The following is a 12407-nucleotide window of genomic DNA, read 5'->3' on the forward strand; positions in this document are numbered from 1 at the left end:
CAAACCTCCCCCCCCCCCCCCCCCAATAGTTTCAAATGTGTGGCGGCAACCTCACTCACAATGATGATGTCTTATCGGCGAAAGTGGGCCCCCCTTCCCCCCCTCTGGAAATTAGCGAAAACCACCGCTCTAGAGCTCCCTTTAGAATAGGCCGCTTCCGCCAGGAGTGATGAGATGAGCAATTTCAGGGTTGCGCCTTTATCTTTCTCTTCTGGTGGAAAAATGTTGTCTCAATGTACGGATTTCTTCGTCGCAACTTCACGGAGTTAATATTGTCCACGTAGTTTTTTTGTTTGTAAGCGCCATCCCAACGTTGCGTCAATGTTGGCACGTGTGCTGGGATATTCGCATGCGCGTGAGTTGAGTGCGTGAGACTCAAGTCGCCCTCTACATTAACACAAAAATAATCAGCTGCGTTGTAGAGAATATCAGTAACGCAATGAATTATAGGCCTCTTTCACAAACTGTATTTGTATACAGTATTCACATTGGGATAAAAAATAACAGAAGTACTTTTTTTTTTACACCCGTTAGCCACACGGCCTTGAGCAGCCAGAATTGAGGCTCGCTTTAGTTTGTCTCAATGAGTATTCCCAGTGGGAAAGGAGAGGTGTTGGGAGGGGGTGGGGGGCGGGGGGAGGGGTGGGGGTTGGGAAGTGGGGGCGGGTTTGGGGAGATGGGAGGCGGAGAGTTGGGTGGTTGGCGGGTTTGGGGGGGAGGGGGTGTTTGGGGGTGGAGGGGGTGGCGGGATTGGGGGGAGGGGGCAGGGTTTGGGGGGAGGGAGGCGGGTTTGGGGGGAGGGGGTGTTTGGGGGTGGGAGGGGTGGTGGGTTTGGGGGGAGGGGGCAGGGTTTGGGGGGAGGGAGGCGGGTTTGGGGGGAGGGGGTGTTTGGGGGTGGGAGGGGTGGTGGGTTTGGGGGGAGGGGGCAGGGTTTGGGGGGGGGGTGGGGGCGGGTTGGGGGGGGTGGGGGCGGGTTGGGGGGGGTGGGGGCGGGTTGGGGGGGGGTGGGGGCGGGTTGGGGGGGGTGGGGGCGGGTTGGGGGGGAGGGGTTTGGGGTGAGAGGGGGAGATGGGAGTGTGGGCAGTTGGGACCACGTGACCGTCATGGCGGCCAGGGAGATGTCGCCGATCGAGCCGGAGCAACGGCCAGGTAAGCGCTTACCCGAGATCAAACCCGAACCCTCACCCAAGGTGGGTTGCCGGCCACAGCGGACAGGGACCTCAAGAGGTTGGGGACTCGGCGCCCAAGACGGGAGCTTCGCGTTTTGTGCCTGTAAAGATAGTTTAGGCCAGCGGCCTAGGCGGAGGGGTCGGAGCCTACGGTCTATCCTGAATCATAGGCCGGGGAAGGTGATGATTAACTCGGCCGAGATGCGCTTCTCCGATACTTCCCGCTCCTCACCCTCCTATCCGTTGACATTGTTTTTCATAGTTTATTCACGTTTTGATTGGCAGGGTGGTAAGCAAGGCTCTGCAGAGTGTTCGTGAAATTGTTTGATTTTGTTTTGGACGTTAGCAGGATGTGTGACATAGAGCAATATGTACTGTTTTGCTTTGGGCTATATGTGTAAATACAGAAATGACGTTCGCTTTATTTTTGGCAAAGATGCTCGTTTTGGTAACGTGGTTAATCGTGCAAAGTCTTTATTGTAAGAGTACGTACGTTATAGGTTGCCATGGTAACGGCGTGAAGATGCCAAGTTGCGCTACTGGGTTGTCGTAGTTAATGGCTGCGGTCTTTGCAAGTATTCCCAATTAAGTGGCGTGTGTGTGTTCGGTGTGTGTGTGTACATTGACTAAATTATTAATTGAGCACCTGGTGCAAGGTGTAAATCAGCCCTGTGGAGGCAAAAGTGACCGGGCACGGTGCTGACCACATCATCATGTTCCACAACTCCACCCCGTTCAACTGTCTATTAGGCTATATGCATCTGATCTCTGGTATATGGTGTGCGTGTGTTTGTATCATCTTGTATACCAAATGCTCTAAGCTTCTCCTTGTGTAGTCTGCATCTCTTGGCACATCCGTTCTCTCTTCACTCCGCAACCTCCCATCTCACCCTCGGATTATCCCTACTCCTTCTGCACTGCACCGATGACATCTCTATCGCTAAACGGGCACGACATGGGCTGTAGAAGAGATGGAGTGATGTGGTACAAGAGGACGTGGAGCTGAGTGGACTTGGCGATGACTGGTATCAGCGGTGTGAAGATCGGCCTCTATGAAGGAGGCTTGTGAAAGACGCTACTGAGCAGTTGGAGGCAGTCGCCTTCTAACAACTGAGGGCAGAGGAGCGACGCTCACAACAATGAGCAGAGCGCCGGGCGGATAAAATACAGCAAGTTAGCACAGTAGGGGGTACAGCTGGTGCATCTACCAGTCATCTCGGTCAGTCAACCCATGGCACCTGGGTCTGTCCCGTGACCTCCCGTCAGCGAGCCTTCGACACTTCACGTGGCCTCAAAGTGCACCTGGCCTGGCACAGACGCCGTGGTGTTGTCACCGTAGTGCAGTGGTTAAGGCACTACGCTATGAACCTGGCTTCCACAGTTTGATTCCTGCTCACGGCCAACACTCGTGATGATTATCTGAACCGGCCCTGGGCATCCCCTAGGTCGACGCAGCCTCAAATTAGTACTTGGTGCAGTGTGTAAACATCGCCACGAGGGAGAGGCAGCCGGGCGTGCTGCTGGCCACCCACCTCCTCGTATCCCGTGTCGGCCTTCATAGGTGCTCGCTAACAGATATACATTGTGGGGAGCGGTGGTGCAGTGGTTAGCACACTGCAAAGACCCGAGTTCATTTCCCGATCACGACCAATAACAGTGGCGAATATTCGAAAGGGTCGGTTTGCCACTATATATGCAAGTTTATTTACGTGTATGTGTGTATTGGCACAGTGGGTCGTGCATTTATAACCTGGCACTTCCTGCCAGTGTGCCTTTTCCACTTCACGTGGCCTCAAAGCGCACCCAGCTTGGCTCAAGCACCATATTGACATTACCGGAGCTTCATGGCAATTGGCTGTTGCTGTCTGTTCACTCGGTGCCAATTGCTGGCTCCTGCTGTTGTACTGTGCGTTTGTCTGCCACCTGAATTTGATACTTGGCCACAGAGTGATATTCGAACTGGTGTTGGGCCTCTCCGAGGGCGGCGACTCGCCCGAAAATGAGAACCCAGTTGCAGTGTGTAAATAAGAGCAGTGGGCACCAAGGTAGCTTGGTGTTTTGGCCTCACCGCCTCGTGCGTGGTGCAGGCGTTTGTCTTGCATTTTCACGTGTATTGCATGTGTGTGTGTTGTGTGCGTGGTTGGCAGCATTGGCACAATATTTAATGCACTGGGCTAGGATCCCTTCAACTTGAGTTCACTTGATTTGAAGCTTTCGTGACTGCAGGAATGCATCAGCAGCAGACCATGCTTTCCCACCTGAGCAGCAGACCATGCTTTCCCACCTGATGACGGACGCTTGTGTTGCGCCCGAAACGTCGTGATCTATTTTATTTTATACCTACGTGACTTTACCGAAAGAACCAAAGAATATTGAGTTCACTTCCCTGCTTCTTCTGGTCTGCTAGTGGTGTTTGGTGTGTGTGTGAAAATCAGGTCTGGGTGAGACGAAAGTGATCATCACCATTAATGATTCTACCTTAATATCTCATAAGTTAGGCAGGTTTCATTTGTGTTAAATGTAAAGTTAACATATACATCCACGGGATAGTACAACTTGGTTATTTAAAAGGACAGTTTGGCAGGAATATTGCAATTTCACTGCTGTGCAATGTAATGACATGTCTTGGGGTCTTCAAACTATCAGAATTAATAATCGTTTTCTTTTGTGTGTGTTTTGTAACTGCCTCAATTACATTTATTTCACGTGTTTGAACTCATTTCTGTTTTTCCCCCTCTGCATTTGCCGACTTGCATTGCATACAATTTTAATGCGTCGTAAATAGTCGATCTCTACACACACGATTCGATGCGCCTCTCTTGAGCAAAACAATTAATTCTAGTCCACAAACGGTTACAATCCGAATGGACGGATCTTGGCCATCCTTTTTTGCTTGTGTACAGCGAACAAGAGAGTGCGAGGTGACGCACGCATGAGTGCCCAGCACAATTGAAAGTCCCCTATTTAGACCCATCGCTACGCTCACTCTCTTAAAGTCCAGGATTCTACCCTTCCCACTGTGTGACCTCCCTCTCCAAACAGCCTCGCCCAATCCCCCTCCTCCTCCTCTCTTCCTCGCGCCCTCACATGCTGAGCTGGTATTTTGCGGAAGGTGACTGCAGATTTGTGGCCATTGTTCCGTGAAAGATGCCCTGCTGAGGAGCTTTAACCATCCCCGTGCCTTTGTTAGCATGCTGGTGCGTGGCGGATTAGCGTGCGCGTGCTTTACAAATGCTAATTGCGTTGGCGGGGGCACGAGTTGTACTCAAAGAACAACCATATTTTTTCTTTGCCTAAAAGGTAGGGAATGTTATCATTTTGTTTCAAAATAAATTTCTCCCTCCCTTACTTGGCCCAACTAAATATATATTCCCAAGCGAGGCCACTTAGTTGTGTAAATCCCATGTGCACAGTGTGTCGCATGGGGGACGCCTGCACAAGCGGGTACATTGGGAAAGTGCGTGTTGGTGCAGACAATGAAAAGCCGTGGTATTACAAGCTTCTGATGTCACCAGCAGACACGATGTTAGCCTACTGGTTACGACACTCACTCGTTGTGCTTTGCTGTTGAGCATTCTGAGTAAATGCATGCTTATCAAAACGCTGTTGCGTGCCTTCACATTATTTATATAACTGTTATTTTGTCCTTCAGGCCATGGACTGCCAGCACCAATATCAGTTTTGTTTAAGCAAAGCAAACCTGTGTCTCCGCACTCGGTTTGGTTATGCATATGAAGGACAACGGATCCCAATAAGTCAGCTCCAGGAAGAAAGATTCGCATCACTCCGAAACATTTAAATTTAGGGTACAACGACTCTCTCCCCCCCCTCCGTTAATCTACAAATAATGTATTTTTATTATTGTTATTGTGAATGTAGCTCCCACTCGTGGCTACCAATACAGGTTTGAGCCACCTGCGATTTAAGAAAGTTTCTCAAATGTATTGACATGATGCGCTCAGCCTTGTCACCATTTTCTTTATGATGATGGTAAGTCACTCAAAACTACATGGGAGAGATTTTCCAAAGTGTTATTAAGTTGTAAATATTATATTATGGATATTTAGCTAACGTATTAATTTGGACAGCTCGGGATGCACAGTTGAGGTGAGTAGCTACAAGATTACAGCTATTTTTGTCGATGGCATAAGAGCTGTTTGCCTTCTTTAATTGGAAAATACATAGCAAGCATTGCCCCCTACTGCGAAAACTTGGCAGATCGTTCCTGCAAAAGAGTCGCAAGGCTCAGTGAGCCTTTCCTGCCAAAACAAGCACAACAAATCTAATAATAATTAAAAGCCTGCCAGCAGCATCGCTTTACCGGCACTGGATGTGCGAAAGCGCCCTTAAAAATCCACTGCGGATTTATTTCCTGCCGATGTTGCAGCCTGAATGCGAAATAACGAGGACGGGGAAGCAAGTGCTTGCAAGAGGGCTGATTTATAAATACGGCCCGAGAGAATGTGTAATCACTGACGTTTTGTTCTTGGAGGCTGGGGTGCAAACGGCGGACAATGGTCCTTTACCATTTGCATAAACTCCATTTGGGACACGATGGCGTCGTGAAGGTCGTCTGTCGCTGGCGTGTTTTGCCTCGCGATGGCAAAACGCAGATTTGGAAAAAAACATCTGCGGCCGTGCACACAGGCGGTAAAAGACAGGCAAAGATCCCCGCATAGCCTCGAACAGAATGTTAGCAAGCGGCTGTGTAGACCGCCACGGTACATGAGGGTGTACTCGTTTTAAGGTTGAGTTTCCCTAGGGTAGGCTCAGACATTCGTCACTGATATTCGCCGTCAGCAGTAACTCGGGTGACCAGGTTCACTTGGCTATCTACTGCGCCACCGCTCCACCACACGGACACACGCACATACACGCAGATCAGTAGCACCGACAACTGCCATTTGTCACTCGGTGGCGGTGACATCACCACTGCACTTGTACCAGGCTAGGTGCACTTTGAGTGAGGCTACGTGGAGTGTTGAGGTTCACTGGCAGGAGGTAACACGACAATCCCAGTTTTTTATGGGTTAACCGACTGATATGACTGAAATACGCAAACACGCCTGCACGCATACACGCACACAGTTTTACTCTACATACATAGAAAGCAATATACTTGTGACGCATCTGTATCTCGGTCAGATGTCATTTGGCTCATTGTCCACAGGACCGCGATTTCCAAATAAACGCAGGCACTTGAGTTGCGCAGTGGGTATGTTGTCAACGTTGCATTTTCAAAGTGCGCCACAGAAGCGTCCGTGGATTTATTAACGCGAGCTCTGCGCAGGCCCCGTCGCTTCTAATCAGGGTCACCGTAGAGACGGTGACGTAGTTCGGCACGTGACCCCCCCCCCTTTCCCCCCCTACCCCTTAATCTCTCCGGCCTTCCTTCCAGCGCGTTCTGTAAATTGCAGCCGCTATTGTTGCTGCGCACAGCCACAAGAATGAGCGTTTCCATAGCAACTCGCACCGCCGCCGTCACAGCAGCAGCAGCATCATCGGTCCAGCTTGGGGTCATTGGGTTCCGCACTGCACACACGTGCACCCACAGTCAGGCGCCGTGATTGGCTGTGGCAGCGGTTGCCGCGGCGGCGTGAACAGGGGAAGGCGCCATGGCCCGGAACGAGGGGCCGAGTGCGCATCGTGTGCCGGCGCTGTCACCTCGGGCCGCCACGGCGAGCGGGCGACTCTTCACCATCAGGGAGCAGGATGAGGGTCGGGGGGGAGGTGGGCGGCCAAACCGGCGGTGGCAGCATGTGCCGTCGTCTCTCAAGGTCGCTCATGATTACCGGAGTCCGCCGTCCGGCAAGGATACGATCCGGCGGGGAGAATGCGGCGGTCGTGGTGATCGGGATGACGGTCGTGGAGATAGTGGCAGTGGTGGCAATCGAAATTTAGTTGGCTGGGGTAGCGGTCGCGTTCGGGGCCGTGATGGTGGTAATAGTGGTGGTAGTGGACATGGTAGTGATGGCAAAAGTGGTGGTGGTAGTGGTGGCAGTATTAGTGGCGGTGGTAGTGGCGATGGCAGTTGTGATATTGATGGTGGTGGTATTGGGGATAGTGGTAGTGGCGGGATTAGCCATTGCCGTGGTGGTAGGGATGCTGACGTTGGGGGCAGCGTCGGTCACGAACCAAACCAAAATGGTATCGCCGGTGTCCCCGTTGCAAAAATCGTGGTGGAAAAACGATTACGGTTTGAGCCGAAAGTCAACCATTCTCATGGGAAGCAGTCGCACAGCAAAGGAGTTCGCAAACAGAGACGGGAAGCTCACGGTCCCAGAGCTGTCAGTGTTGTCCTTTCAAAAGTGAGTCCCGGAGGTTCGCCGACGTGTAAATATGCCGGTGGTGCAGTGGAAAGCGCCCGAGCGTCCAGTGAGAACGGGGCCTGCTTGTTTGTGGCCGGTTACGTGACCTCCATCAGCGCGCGGACCACAAAGTGTCAAGAGAGGCCGTCGCGTGCCAAACCGTCCAGACACATCGCAGGTACAGCAGCCTGAGACTTTCTCATTTTTGTTTAGTTATGATGAAAACATAGAATTGTAACTGTAGCAAAATTTGTTTTAATGCAGAAAAGTCTCCAGGAGGGTCCTGCTATACTGTCCGTGAGAGTTTGTCTTCATCTCACATCCAAGTACTCATCAGGCTCAACCCTGCTTAGCTTCCAAATTATGACATATGTAGGGTGATGCATATGTATTATGTTGAACTTCTTTCGCACCGTACGTAGTCAACGGTGCTAAGCAGAGGTGCGGAGTAGGCCACATCGCAGAATTGCCAAATCATTGAATGCATTCATCAGCAGACCTACCAACTATTCTCTTTGGCAACCTAACGGATCATAATTGTACTTCTTTTATTAACCCAGAGGGATAATGTGCTGAGCCAATCCCCAAACCAGGATTTTTTAAAATGTTTTATTCCACATCCTCCCTCACATCATACTAGGCCTCGGCAAGGTAAGGTAATTCACCCTTTTTACCGGGTAAAAGGGTAAAGAGTAAAGGTGTCGACATGCCAAGGGGTAAGGTAAAGGGTAGGGTAAAGGTAGCGTGGAAGAATTACCCAGTAGGGTAAAGGTAGCGCGAAGTATTACCCGGTAAATACCTTGTTTACCGCTCGCTAAAAGCTCCGTGGCGCAGTCTGTGGCCTCCATTTTAAATTGGAATCATTGAGAGTATTCTATATGAATAAAGCGCTCTACCTAGCATTTACCTGTTATAAACCTTGTTCATGTGTAGTAGTGCCCCAGTAATTACCCTGTAATCGGGTAATTTGTATGGGATAAGGGTAAAATATAGGGTAAAGGTAGGCTCGTTGTTTTTACCCTTTGCCTTTCCTTGCCAAGGCCTACATCATACATTGCAACATCCTGACGTTCTGGACGGCATTACCAGGGGCATCGACGGTATCAGGCACACCGGACTCATTAGAGCAGGCCGGGGGGGGGATTTTCTTTGGGGCAGGGGGGGGCATTGCCATTCTGGGCTCAGGTATTTAAGACTGGTCTAAGGTTTAGGAATGGATCCCATGTACGTGTGTATTCTTCTTGTCTCTGAGCGTATCGATCAGATGCTCCAGTGCTGAGATTGGGCCTAATGAATTCAGCCATTGAGTATGGGAGGGGGGAGGGGAGTTCGTCCAAAACCAGGATTTAAACTCTCAAACCTGAATCGTGAGAATCCATCAGAATGTTGGGGGAGATAGGAGATACAGTCGTTCCATGCTTAGCGAGAGCTGTTTGTGGAGCAATTCCCCTTCATCCTGCCAAATGCGCCTTCGGTGTTGGCTGGGTTTGGCCTTAATCCACAGGCCAAAGCATATCGGGCTAATTCCATGTGCAGACATATTAATTGCAGAATAGCGACCACATTCCTTTTTGGCTTTTGGGAAAGTTAATATTTCATATTTTGTCGTTCGAACACGGCGTTTAGTCCAGTGCAAGAGGGTCACCGTTTTGCCAAATTTTGCCATTGCCGCCACGATTTGCTCGTCTTTCGAATAGCTTTTGCAAACGACGGTCATCGACCATTTCGAGTAAATTGGCAGTGGTGCGCACAAGTGAAAGTAACAAAAGAAAAGCATTCGTCAATAACACTTTGTGGCCTTGGAAAGAGAAGTACACGTTGGCCGATGTTTTGGGCAATGGTCCTTCATCATTGCACATAAATAAAGCCACAGAGGTGGGTACTCTACCTCTCTGGCCTCTCTGTTAATGCATGGTAACCATAATAGGATCACTGTTGAATGAAGCCCCCCCACCCCAAGCTGTCACCATCACTCCTGCTCCTGTGTGATGTTAACATTCCATCTGACACCTGCGCGAGACTTAATTTCGTGGCTCCATCTCCGAGGCGGTTGTCTTATCGTGTGTGGTTGCCTCCTGTGGCACTGCCACTTTGTCATTAGTCTCTGCACTAGGACATCATCAGAATTAGCTGTGTGTCCAGCGGAAGCCCACTTCATTTACAGTTGATATGATGTCACTAATCCTCCTGTGACTCAGTGTAATTTCAAGCGTGCACCTCTCTTATGATGCTTTGTACTTTTTTCAGCTTTTGTTGGATTTTCTTTGTCCATGGATGAGCCACATGGACGTTTTCCAAGACAGCTTATCTGGCAAATGATAATGATGTCATTTATTTACTTAGGAAAAGCCAAGGTGAAAGGGAGTTTTACAGCCACATGCACTCAGCCAGAAAATTGCTTGGGTTTTGATGGAGTGTGTGGAAAATGCCCAGTTTCCCCAGTCCAAATTCTGCTCATCGCTGGATTTCCTACTATTATGTAGTGATGGTGTTTCATGATAATGTTGATAATGATGGGGATGGTGTTTATGCTGGTGATCATGTGGTTGGCGGTAGTGGTGGTGATGATGATAGTGATGAAAATGACTGATAGTGAAAAAGCTGGTGGTGATTATGCTGGTCATGCTTTGGTGATAATTTTAGTGGTGAAGGTGATCGTGATATAATGGTGATGATGACGATGACAACTTTGACTGACAGTGATGATGATGGTGACGATTGGTGTGTACCTATTCGTGGTGGTGGCGTTGTTGAGGACGATGACTGACAGTGATGACGGTCGGGTCGTGGCGGTAATGCTTGTGACAATACCGACAAAGATCATAGTTACGTTGATGTTGATGGGGGGGGGGGCGTCTCCACGGCTTTGAATGTTTTGGGACCTCTCCACTTCCTGTGGGAAGGAGGTAGAGGAGGGGGGTGGGTGGGTCGGCTGCTGCCATGGGGGAACAAAATCTCACATCTGCAGGGGCGGTGGTGAGGTCAGCTCGAGTCGTGTGTTGGCGGACACACGCACGGTTGCTATGACACGTGATGTGCTATGGAAATAAGCTCTCCCTACAAGGTAGCTGGCTGCCGCCTACTTGCCTCAGCTGTGCCGGCAAAACCCGGGGCTGCTTGGGTGTGGTGGTTCGCCTGGCTTGTGCCGGGCTTTCGGTGAAATCCACCGCCCACCGCCGTTGGCAGTCCAGGGTAGCCACTTATCCTAGTTTTTCCCAGCATCGTTCTTTCGTTAGAAGTAGCTGCTGTCCTGGGAAATCTGTAAGCATTTCTCCACGCACGTGAAGGGTCCCTTGTTTTGTAAGAAAGAGTAGGCCATTCTGTGTGCAGCATCATGGTCCAATTTTTTTTTCAAATTTGGTGAATGATGTGCAAATTACTTCATTTGTAAAGCATTTGCAATCTTCACATTCTACAGTCTAAACATAGCAGGATTCTTCTGAAAATGAGTCTTGAGACTCAACGAGGCTTTCCTGGGTAAACAAGTGCAGTGGTGGGCAGTAGAGACGGGGGGGGGGGATGAAAATGATGGGGTGTGTCTCTTGCCTTGGCAGTGGGAAGTTCTAGGCTCACAACAACCTCCAGCCTATAGGTCTCTGTGTGGGAGTCTTAAGGTAAGCAAGGGATGAAATAAAATGGGAGAGACCTTTGCCCAGTATTGAGAAGCTACAGCTCGACAACAACAAAATCAACAACAACATGAGCGTAATAGTATACCACTCAAGACGACACATTTACACATTCTTCTGCCCTCTTCCGGTAATTGAGATATTGTTAATCTTCTAATGTTATGTCCCCGGTTCGTTTGCACTTTGGAGGTAGCAACTGCAATGTAGCGTCGGTGCCCAATGAGTGTGGATTACACGCTGTAAGTGAGAACCTTATATTTCGGGGACGGTGACGGTGGCATGTGTCATGTGTCATGCTCCGTGGTCATTTGGAATGTGGATTATATAAAGTTAAACTCGGTGAGTAACGTCTGTTAGAAAAGGTTAAACCCGCTCGTTGCTTGAAATGGGCGAGTCCCGATCCCATCGGCTCTCATGAGCTCGTCAGACTTGAGCCCGGTGAGTACTTGGATTGGTGACCAGCAGTGCTTGCCAGGTGTTGTAGGTGAGGCATGCGGGCTACAAAGCGTGGCCAGGAGATGGCAGTGCAAAGTTTATACAGTGGTAGATTTCTCCAACACGAAGTAAAACTCTAATTATTAATGCAATTGGCCAAATAAAATTTAGTAGGACCCTCCTGAAATAGTCTTGAGGCTCAGTGAGGCTCTACTCTCTTAAGTGGCATCATTATTTTAGTTTGGATTTTCACTGGGCTTACTGATGCATACATTACAGAGTGGGCTATTTCACCACTATTATTGGAAAAGTGTTCTCATTCCTTTATGTTATGTGCTTAGCCAGAAAAGCTTCACTGAGTCACAATATTTTACTTTTTGCAGCAGGGCTCTGCCTGTCACATTGGGGTATTTAGCTGGTTACCTTTTGAGGAATGGGTTGCACGTGATATGAAACTGGAGCACCGGGAGGAAACCCCATGCATATGAGAGGAAATGCTGACAGTGTTTATGAACCCACTTGCTGTACTGATGTCTCCTTGCCAACTCGCAGCCCCCAGCGGGTTTGTGAGTTTCACAATTCTGTGTGTAATGCACCCTAATCCTTCTACTTCAGAGGTGGGAAACATTTTCCTACTGAGGGCCGCTTCGGACAAAGCTCCCCCGTTCCCCACTTTTCATAGGCCGCTCATGAGCACGCACGTTAGCGCTTATCCAATAACAACTAGAAAAATAATTATGGCTCACTTGTGCAGATGACTGAGTGCGCCAAAATTAGCAACACTGTCATGTTTCCAGGTTGAAAATATTCCTCGTGCACGATTGGTGCGGCCAACATGGTGTCAGTGACGGATAATTATCATTTTG

General features: G+C 49.6%; 1 protein-coding gene across 3 annotated transcripts in view; it reads left to right on the plus strand.

Annotated features, from left to right (window-relative positions):
- The first annotated feature begins 1046 nt into the window (after positions 1-1046).
- The window catches only part of LOC144734211 (uncharacterized), a 67344-nt gene continuing 55983 nt past the window's right edge, over positions 1047-12407 (plus strand). For all 3 annotated transcript variants that reach the window (XM_078616323.1, XM_078616326.1, XM_078616327.1), the window contains exon 1: positions 1047-1149. In XM_078616323.1, the coding sequence (XP_078472449.1) occupies positions 1104-1149 (46 nt within the window). In that variant the 5' untranslated portion in view covers positions 1047-1103. The remainder of the gene's footprint in view (positions 1150-12407) is intronic.

The sequence above is a fragment of the Lampetra planeri genome, chromosome 50, assembly GCF_965212315.1.
Source record: "Lampetra planeri chromosome 50, kcLamPlan1.2.h2, whole genome shotgun sequence".
NCBI classification, from domain to species: Eukaryota; Metazoa; Chordata; class Hyperoartia; order Petromyzontiformes; family Petromyzontidae; genus Lampetra; species Lampetra planeri.